The sequence below is a fragment of the Brassica napus genome, chromosome C9, assembly GCF_020379485.1.
Source record: "Brassica napus cultivar Da-Ae chromosome C9, Da-Ae, whole genome shotgun sequence".
In the NCBI taxonomy this organism is placed as follows: Eukaryota; Viridiplantae; Streptophyta; class Magnoliopsida; order Brassicales; family Brassicaceae; genus Brassica; species Brassica napus.
The window spans coordinates 20,730,764-20,741,247 of NC_063452.1; the positions used below are offsets into that span (position 1 = coordinate 20,730,764).

The 10,484-nt window shown below is 39.3% G+C and overlaps 3 protein-coding genes across 3 annotated transcripts; all 3 read right to left on the reverse strand.

The window, feature by feature from the left end:
* Positions 1–1,334: 1,334 nt before the first annotated feature.
* LOC125592427 (late embryogenesis abundant protein 14-like) lies at positions 1,335–3,003 on the reverse strand. Its single transcript, XM_048767563.1, has 2 exons — positions 2,747–3,003; positions 1,335–2,337 (listed from the first exon to the last, which is right to left on the reverse strand). The coding sequence occupies exons 1-2, from the start codon at positions 2,903–2,905 to the stop codon at positions 1,561–1,563; spliced, it is 936 nt and encodes a 311-aa protein (XP_048623520.1). The 5' UTR covers positions 2,906–3,003; the 3' UTR covers positions 1,335–1,560.
* A 2,365-nt stretch (positions 3,004–5,368) lies between these two features.
* On the reverse strand, positions 5,369–7,326 carry LOC111209773 (eukaryotic translation initiation factor 3 subunit D-like). Its single transcript, XM_022709781.2, has one exon. It carries the CDS (start codon positions 7,268–7,270, stop codon positions 5,525–5,527), a length of 1,746 nt encoding a protein of 581 aa, XP_022565502.1. The 5' UTR covers positions 7,271–7,326; the 3' UTR covers positions 5,369–5,524.
* Positions 7,327–7,889: 563 nt separating this feature from the next.
* LOC106418189 (tubulin beta-4 chain-like) lies at positions 7,890–9,744 on the reverse strand. The gene is made up of 3 exons (XM_048767564.1): positions 9,259–9,744; positions 8,839–9,108; positions 7,890–8,754 (listed from the first exon to the last, which is right to left on the reverse strand). The coding sequence occupies exons 1-3, from the start codon at positions 9,650–9,652 to the stop codon at positions 8,081–8,083; spliced, it is 1,338 nt and encodes a 445-aa protein (XP_048623521.1). The 5' UTR covers positions 9,653–9,744; the 3' UTR covers positions 7,890–8,080.
* Between the last annotated feature and the right edge of the window lie 740 nt (positions 9,745–10,484).

The following is a 10,484-nucleotide window of genomic DNA, read 5'->3' on the forward strand; positions in this document are numbered from 1 at the left end:
TGTCCACAGGTTTAACAAGTCCAAAACACAAACGACAGCCGAAGAAGAAGGCAAATACTTGGTAGAAGGAAGCTATTGTTTCCTTCCAAGAACTTAGGTAGGAGGAGGATACCATAAAAACTCTTAACTTTCTTTCACAACTCTATGTTGTCTTAGTTTAACATTTCTGCAACTAACACATCCATTACCAACATGTTTTAAATAAAGGACTTTGGTCCATGAATCATATTGGCAACGTGTTTCAATTTCAGTCTTTAAAAATTATACGAGTTGTTGTTTTTGTTTTGCACACCATCATTGACTCCTTCCTTTTTTTTTTCTATATATCAGCCCATGTATACAAATGCAAGAGAACTTTGTTTGTGATAGAAAGTTTTTGTAGAATGAAAAAACTAATGGGTTTCTTCTCAAATATCTTTAGCTGCTTCACAAAGAAATCTGGATCTCGAGATTACATCTGCGACGGTGGTGTTTGTGTTCTACGAAGCTCCAACAATCCGACACTTGAAATGGGTTAATAATACATCTCTACTATCTCAGTTCTTGAAACTTGTTTGTAATCTGTCTACTTTGTATTTTATTATTTTTGTTTCCAAAATGAAAATCGAATGATATCTTAATTATAAGGATTTTGGTCATTTGGCACATATCTGTTGTCGAATATGGTCTGAAAATATCATGAAGTTACTTTTTTTTTTTTTTTGAAACACTAAAAGGCCTAATCGTGAAGTTATTTATAATGTTTATTTGATCATATACAATTTTGTTTATTTTAGGTGAAATGTTAAATACGTATTGGTAGATTTGATCATATATTGTTCCTTTTTTCCTTTTTTAAATAAGTAAACCTGTAAGTTATTTTTGTGAACTGGAAGGACTGAATTCAAACTGGAAACGGTTGAACCGACGTCATTTATTGTCTTGGTCCAAGAAGCCGCCGCGAAACATGTTGAATCTTGAACAAAACAGCTTCCGTTTGTGACTCGCTAGTCTCTTTGTTAAGGTTTCTTTGTTAGGGGATGTTCATTTGCTCATCTTTCTAAATGATCTATTCAGATGTTAATTGGAAGTGTTCGTTTGTCCTTCTATAGTTCATCTAGATGAGTATTCTAAATGAATTTCTCTTCGTTTTATCATCTAATTATCTTATATTATCCGGATAAATTTAATAAACAAAAGGTATACACATAACCTTCGCATACAAATTAATTAAAGCCTGCCTCTTTATTACTACATCAAAATATCTTTTCTTATGTTCTCCTATGTTGCCTCAACTCAAGCAGGAAGCTCTCAAGCTTCTGAAACATTGCTCCGACTTTATAGAGAGGAAAAAGAAAACACGTGATTGCTAGTCCCAAATCGAGCAAACCAGAGTTTTACAGAACCGATGGCATGTAAGCTCTTTTCTTATGTATGAAGTAAACACTTACTAACAATCAAACCTAGAAGAGTGACTGTAATAGATCTTAAAACTTGCTGACAAAGGTTTAGCAAAACATTTTGAACACAGAGAAGAACACTTTCTTTTATTTGTAAGAAAACCACATAGGTTTAGTTAACTTAGAACCTGTTGACATCATCATCGTCTTTTCGATTCTCCTTTGCCTTTCGCGATAAATCTTTCAAGCCCTTATCAACATCATCTCGGGCCCTATCCTCATCCTCACCGGACCCAACCACCGCCTCTGTAACCTTCTGAGCCGTGTTCTTAGCAGCCTCCCACGCATCTTTCACAGTCTCAATAGTCTTCTCCCCAACATCTTGAGCCTTTTCCTTTAGCCCATGAGTCATATCCTCTGCTCTCTCCTTACCCTCTTCCGCATAATCTTTCGTCTTTTCTTTCACATCATAAGCTTTGTCTTTAGCCTTCTCTTTGGCCTCGTAGGCTTTATCAGCTGCTCTGCTCGCTCCTTCATTCACTTTCTCCTTGGTTTCCTCCGCATAGTCTTTAGTCTTCTCTTTCACGTCATAAGCTTTGTCCTTAGCCTTCTCTTTCGCCTCATATGCTTTATCAGCTGCTCTGCTCGCTCCTTCGTTCACTTTCTCCTTGGTCTCTTCCGCATAGTCTTTTGTCTTCTCTTTCACGTCATAAGCTTTATCCTTAGCCTTCTCTTTGGTTTCGTATGCCTTATCAGCTGCCCTTCTCGCTCCTTCATTCACTCTATCCTTTGTTTGTTCAGCATAATCTTTGGTCTTGTCTTCAATATCATAGGCTTTGTCCTTAGCTTTCTCTTTGCCAGCTTCTGAGTATTCTCCTGACTGTTCTCTCCATTTCTTTGAATCATAAGCTAAATCAGCCCTTGAATCTCTCGCCTTCTCTACCGGATCATTTCTTCCCTATAAAAACAGAATCATTGATCATTCTTTAAAGTTTCACCTTCCACTTGATATATTGTCAGACACGTTAACCTAATACCAGTACCACCTTTTGTTACAAACGTGAGTCTTGTGTAGATCTTATAGAAAGGGGGGAAAAAGTTCATAACTATTGATCGCCCACTGAAGTGTCAAATTCAGCTTAATTTCTTGTCATACACGTTAACCTAATTGTTTTGTGTAAATCTTATTTAATTGTTTTTTTTTTAATTTATACATATAAAATTACATATCACAAAATTTACATATAAATAGAGATAATCCGTAAACAAAATTGTATTGAAAATGGGAATCATGAACTATTTGTTAAAAACCGGTTATGCACCTATCTGTTTTGATAATTGTATGTGTGTATATATAGAATAATTACCTTAGAATGGTCATTAACCGAGGAAGCAAAAAGGACCCGAGAGCTTTTCCGACTAAGCACCACCGCAAGAGGTCTCGGAGGAACTCGGCTTATAGAAAAAGCTCTGAAGAGACCGAAGATAGATGTTCTCGTTAGTTGCAAAGCTGTCACCATATTCATCAATCAAAAAGAACAATTTCTTCACAGTTTGGATTTTGAAAAATGTTTTTGTTATTCTGATTTTTGTTTCGACCCGTCGCATTTCTCTTGTATTTGTCTACGTTGCATACTTATAGAGCCACTAAACACAGCTGGCAGCATGAACTCGACACGTGTTTCTGTAGTGACACATGTCCAAAGTTTTGCGTTCTCTCTCCGCTTGGACCGACTTGTTTAACCACTTAATGAAGCTTGTTCATCGCAAGAAAGTTGAGATAATATTTTGTTGTTAATGTGGATCAAGTGTCATTCATTCGAACTTGAGTTGGGCCAACATTGGACCTTGTCTTTTGAGTTTCGTTTTCATAATGAAGACGTTGAGGTCTACATACATATAACGGATCACTCATCTGTCATTTCAACATATTTTAACAGAGAAAGTCATGCCAACTATGGATCGTAATCGGATATCTTTTAGCTGCTTGCAGAATTCTGGATGCAAGTAAGCAGAAGATTTCAGTATTACGTTCTTTAAGGATGGTAAGGAAGTTATTTTAGGAGCATACCACGATAGATTGTATTACCTGGAAGAAATGATACTACATACAACAGATACAAGGAGAGTTTTGCTCAGCTAAATAACAACTTTTGACTCAGCTAGCTAATGGCATTTTAGACTCTTAACATATGATTCAAACGAGGCTAGAGATTTTGGTTAAATAAGGTTACTTAACAGCTAAAGACATTAAGGTCTTGAAGTTGTGTTTTGGGAAATCACACAAGTTCTAAGAAAGGAAACCTACATCTGAAGAGTCTTTTGTTCATTCGGCTTTGTGGGGGAGCACCAGGAAATCACACTACTTCATCAGTCATCACCTTAATAGGACAAGGTATTCTCAAACTTTAGAGTGGAAGTATGAAACATTTGAATGGGGCCCCACTTTTGTGGGGCCTTTTTAAAAAAAATATTTTTTGTAATGCTATATATATAAATGTTTAATGTAAAATAGAAAAATGATAAAAGAAAAAAACAGATTTTAAAAATTATAATTATATAATATTTTTAATAATGGACTAAAATGTTCTTTTAAAAATTTAAGTAAACAAAAAATATTTTATCTTAAAAAATAATTTTAAATTATTTTTTTTTCAGAAAAATATCTTAAAATAATTAAATAAAAAATTTTGTTTTGGATAGAACCCTATAATTTCAGATCCGGCTCTGAGGTGGGGACACATATTTGAAAAAGAACAACTGTGTGTCCAAAGTCTTAACATATTCGCTACTTCTTCACTACAGAAACACTAATATACTTGACAATATATAAAAAGCTTAACTCCAAAGAACAAATGACATCATTTGATATCCTACAAACCGTTGTAGTGACAACCTACCCTAGATCAGTGTAATATGGACCAAACAACGACGACTTTCAAAATCTAATACTCAGGTTTGAGTAATATTTTGTCTACTAATTGAATAACCAATAATTCAACTAAAAGTAGGCGTGAGCGTTTGGGTATCCGTTCGGATTCGGATCGGATGCTTCGGATTTTCGGGTTTTCAGATGGAGAGGTACATAATCCATTAGGGTTATTTTATACTTCGGATCGGGTTCGGATTTTTAAGATTCGGGTTCGGATTATTTCAGGTATAACCGAATTATGTAACAAATAATAAAAAAAACAATTATGTATCCTTGATTTGATCCTATGAGACCAGAAACATTACTGTTGAAGCTAAAAGATTAAACAACTTAATATAAGATTCAACTTAATATAATATTTATGAGTTTTCTAATTTGTTATTACGTTGAGGAACACGAGCATGTATTCTTTTTCTTTGTGTAATTTCTATTTGTATTATTTTGAATAGAAAATGGTAAAGAATCCATCTATTCATAAATCAAAATAAAAGAGACATCAAAATCAAACAGAAATTAAACATCGATAATCATGAATGTCTGAACTCATGCTTGTGTAAAGAGCAAAAAGAAAACAAATCGTAAATCCTACTTGTAATCAAACATAAATCAAAATCGCAAAGTATAGTGATTCATACATGTAATCAGTTATAAACTGAATTTGAATATGTACTAAACATATACGTTGAAGAAGGAGAAAGAAGACAAAAAGACGAATGGAAATAGAAAATGTAAGTTTAGAAGTAATATATATTCGAGTACTTCGAGTAATTGGTTCGGGTATCGGATATAACCGATACGGGTACATGTATCCAGACTGATTGAATCCTAAACTCATTCGGGTTTTTTTTAACTTCAGTTCGGTTTTCGGTTCGGATTTTCGAGTCGTTTCGGGTTTCCGTTAATATGTCCACGCCTAACTAAAAGCAAAAGCTATTTGAAAAATCTTTATCTACTATACGAATCAACATTAAACTAAAAAAAAAAGCTTAAACCAGCCACTTGAATCATTTCTAGCTCTTAAAACGCAAAAGCTTCGGAATTTAAAGAGTAAATTCAAGATGCAACAGTCTTCTACATAGTGAAATAATGTCTCTCTCAGAAAAAAAAAAAAGCATAACCCATCAAAATTAACCGTTTTAGCTCTTAAAAAAAGAGCATAATTTTGAAACATTAAAAAGGTAAAACTCAAAACAACTCTCGACATTTACCATAATCAGGCTTGACCTTCGGGTTTCTTATCCTCTGCAGCTCCATTAGTCTCTGCTTCAGTGCTACTCTCCTCAGGAGGCTGAACCTGTTCATCCTCAGGGAGAGGCTCTTCCACATAATCATTCTCAAAAGCATCAGCCGGAACCTCGTAAATCCTAACCTGAGGCTTGGACGGATCCTTAACAAGAACATACTTCCCTTCACTCAGCTTCATACACAGATCAACAATCGACTTCACAATTCCCCACATGTTCAAAGTATTCAGATTGATCTGCCCAGCGAAATCCTTCGGCTTATACCCCAAAACCGATAGTATCACATGGTTAAAATGGTCACGAGGATGAACCCTGGAAACAAAACCAATCTTCATCATATCCGCATTAGCCAAAAGAGCCTGCGCTGTCCACTTAGCCAACTTATTACCATTGTTCTTCAACTCGTTAGCTAAAACCGCACCTCTCTGAGTCTCCAGCTTCTGCCTCCAATCAACACCAGAGTACTTCGGATCAAACTCGTTAAGAGCATTCAAAGTGAGGAAGGACTTCTGGTTGTTGAGATCAACAGTGCTCTGTAACTCACACCTAGCAACAAGGTACATACTATCATCCAGCTTCCATCTCCTGTACCTATAAGCAACAGAAGCATTCTCTTCACCTTCGTTGACATTAGGAATCGGCTCATCGAAAGCTTCTCTCTTCCCGTTCTTAACCAAAACCTGCTGAGCGAAGTTCTGGTTGATGAAAGCCGCCTCAAGGCCTAGAGAATGAGCAGAGTTGATATCGTCCTTCCCTTCAGGCAAGGGCTCCTGAGAAGTCTCGTGAACGGACAACAGATCGAGAGGAGAACCATCCCTCTTATCGAAGAAGAGCTTGTTCCCAACGCGCTGTATCACAAGATCCCACGAGTACACCGATCTCGGAGCGCACATGAGAGCAGCCAAGATAGCATCAGTGGCGAAAACAGTAGCTTTGTCCTCCTTAGCCAAACGCCTGATGACGTCATCGTCGCTTGTGGTGACCTTGAAGCTACGGTTCTTGAAACGCTCGAGACGACGTTCAGCCTTGGGAGTGATGCGATCGTAGCTCCGATCGTAAGACTCGAGTCCACCGCACAGGAGTAGATCCTCCGGCTCCTGGACCGTGAATGAGAGCTTGGAGAAAGACGAGAATGGGATCTGCTCGAGCATGTTCCACTCTGGCTGTATATCGACCGACGACTTGAACGCGGCGGCTTCGCGGCGCTGGTGGTGGAGGTTGTTACGGTTGTTATTGTAGAGACGATCGCGACGAGCTCGATCCTTCTCGGCTTCGCGTTTTTTCGCTTCGACCTCCTCGTCGCGGCGCTGGGGGAGCTGGTTGCGGTTGTGGAAGTTGTTGAATCTCCATTTAGGTCCGAATCTAGGACGAGGCGGTGGCTTGCCGTCGACTAATCGGAACGCTGCGTCTTCGTCGGCGTTTCCGGAGGAGTTAGCGAGGCCGAAGCCTTCGTCTACGGCGAAGGCGGAGAAATCGAAGATGGAGGAGGTATCGGATTTGGATCCGGTGGGAGGACGAGCGGAGGGGTTGGAGAGAGCTCGGGTCCAATCGGCGACGCGACCTAGCTTCTCGGCGCGGGAGAAGGAGCCCAGGGGAACGTTCGGGAGGAGATTCGCCGCCGCGACGCTGGTGGAGGAATTGTCGGAGGCGTCTGGAGGACCCCAGCCATCGGTGTTGAAAGGAACGGTGACGACTTCGAATGCTTCGAACACCATTGTTTGAGATTTCGTCGAGAGGAAGAAGATATTTTTAGTGAAAACAAGATATTTTATGTCGACGGCGGCGGAAACCCTAGATTTGAGAACGACTTATGGGCTAGTGGGCTTTTCTGAGCCTTAAAGCCCTTTAAGCTAACCTTAATAACCCAATGACATATAGTTTTGGTCTGCATTGAAATTCTCAATTCAGATCGGGTTATATATCAAACCGTAGATTTACGGAGGCATTTACGTACCGGTTTGCATCACTAATTGATCGTTGCTGTTCAAATTTGGATAAGAGAGAATTACAATTCGCCGCCGTCTCGAAACTAGTTTTATTTACACATATGTCCTCAGATTATATACTTCTTTCATTTAATTCCTCTGTTTACTAATGGTTGGTTTCTACTGTGATAGGAATGCTTTGTCTTTGGAACGTGACAATAACAAGCTGTGTAACCTTGCGATCTACCAGTTACATATGGATAGAGTCCCGGAAGCTCAATCTCTGCTTGAAGATGTAAGAGAGTCTCTAGGGAATCAAATGGATGGAACATAACAAGTCTTTTGAACGGGCTACAGAACTGTCGGCTTACGCTCAGATTATAGAAATAGCGAGAATATGACGCAGAACTTGAAAGAACAAAAGCAATATTTTTCACTTGACAAAAACAATAAACCAATACATGCAAACGTTTTAACATTCCAGAACGAATTTGGGTTTCACGAACAAAGCACGCAAACTGAAAAACAAAACAAAAGGAGAGGGACTTAAGAAAGAAACCGCAGCTTACGCAGCTTATGAATCAGACGAAGCCATTAACCTCAAGCCTCATCATACTCCTCTTCTTCATCTTCATACTCCTCTTCACCGGCTGTAGCATCCTGGTACTGCTGATACTCTGCAACAAGATCATTCATGTTACTCTCCGCTTCGGTGAACTCCATCTCGTCCATGCCTTCTCCTGTGTACCAATGAAGGAAAGCCTTTCTCCTGAACATAGCCGTGAACTGTTCACTCACACGCCTAAACATCTCCTGGATCGAAGTTGAGTTCCCGATGAAAGTCGACGCCATTTTCAAACCCGTTGGTGCAATATCACAGACGCTGGACTTGACGTTGTTCGGGATCCACTCCACAAAGTAGGATGAGTTTTTGTTCTGGATGTTCATCATCTGCTCGTCAACCTCCTTAGTGCTCAGCTTCCCACGGAACACAGCGGATGCGGTTAAGTAACGTCCATGGCGAGGGTCAGCAGCGCACATCATGTTCTTCGCGTCCCACATCTGCTGGGTCAGTTCAGGGACACTCAAGGCACTGTATTGCTGTGATCCTCTCGATGTCAATGGAGCAAAACCAACCATGAAGAAGTGGAGTCTCGGGAAAGGGATCAAGTTCACAGCAAGCTTCCTAAGGTCGGAGTTTAGCTGACCAGGGAAACGAAGACAGCAAGTAACACCACTCATTGTAGCAGAGATGAGGTGGTTAAGATCACCAACTAGTCACACACACAAAACACAAGTCAGAACTCAAATCACATTTACATAGGAAGAGAGAGACAATTCAATAGAATTGTACTCACATGTGGGGTTAGCGAGCTTGAGGGTACGGAAGCAGATATCGTAGAGAGCCTCATTGTCCAAAACCATACACTCGTCAGCGTTTTCAACAAGCTGATGAACCGAGAGAGTTGCATTGTACGGCTCAACAACAGTGTCAGAGACCTTGGGAGAAGGAAACACAGAGAAGGTCATCATCATACGATCTGGATACTCCTCTCTTATCTTAGAGATCAGAAGCGTTCCCATCCCAGATCCAGTTCCTCCACCCAATGAATGACAAACCTGGAAACCTATTCAAAGACCCAAACCAACACGCATAAAAACAATAATATCATCGCTATTCAAGATCAAGATTCAATACTCACTAACCAAGACCTAAATCGATCTTGATTGTTCTAGATTCAATATCAAAATCGAGGAGATACGCTCCATCTTCTCACCTTGGAGACAATCGCTGTTCTCAGCTTCCTTCCTCACAACATCAAGCACGGAATCGATCAACTCCGCGCCCTCCGTGTAGTGACCTTTCGCCCAGTTGTTCCCGGCGCCGGACTGCCCAAACACGAAGTTATCAGGCCTGAAAATCTGCCCGTACGGCCCAGATCTGAGCGAATCCATCGTCCCAGGCTCCAGATCCATGAGAACGGCGCGTGGGACGTACTTCCCGCCGCTCGCCTCGTTGAAATAGACATCGATGCGCTCGAGCTGGAGAGGAGAGTCGCCGACGTACTGGCCGGTGTGATCGATGCCGTGCTCGCCGCAGATGACTTCCCAGAACTTGGCGCCGATCTGGTTTCCACATTGGCCGCCTTGGATGTGGAGGATCTCTCTCATTTTCTCTCCTTTTGGTTTTGGTTTCGGTTTCTCAGAGAAAATGGGGGACTCGTTCTTTTTGTCGTTTGCGGAAATAGGTTTAAATTAAAAGGGTAATGATCTGCTATATATAGTTTACGTCTTCTTTAATGAGTTTTTTACGGTAGTTATTTTCGAATGTGCCCTTGTATTTTGCTGGATGTTTTAGTGATACCCTGATTGTTTTATATGTTTCGTTTTCGTACTCTGTGCTGTATGACAGCGGGGGGATTTCAAATTATCTCTGTCCCACTTTGTCCAGAGATATTTTTTGCTATTTAACCATTAAAAACAAATTTGTAATAAATAATTAGTTTTTCCCCTATTTATAAAGTTTACGCTGCTTCGAAATTTTGGATTTTATTGAAGGGGGAGAGATTAGATCTAAGGTACAATATTAAATTTTCCCCTATTTATAACGTTATGCCAATTACACTGTTTCGAAATTTTGAATTTTATTGAAGGGGGAGAGATTAGATCTAAGGTACAACTTTTTTAATTTGGCTAAATCATCTGCCCATCGGTCCGTTTTTTTTTTCTTATAGATAAGTAGCATAACTGAGACAAGTTTGTTAATTGTTACTGGATCTCGATCCGCGAAACCGCGTAGATTTTTGTTTTTATTTTTTTTATATAAATATTTTGCTTTCAATTTTAAATTGGTATATATTATAATATATATGTGTCTATCAATTTTTAAAACATAATAAGTTTACTGTATATTTTTTTCATTGAATAGATTATTTCAAACTTTCATATGTATTTGTATATTCTTCTATATATATATTTTCGGATTATTATTTCATTATTAAAA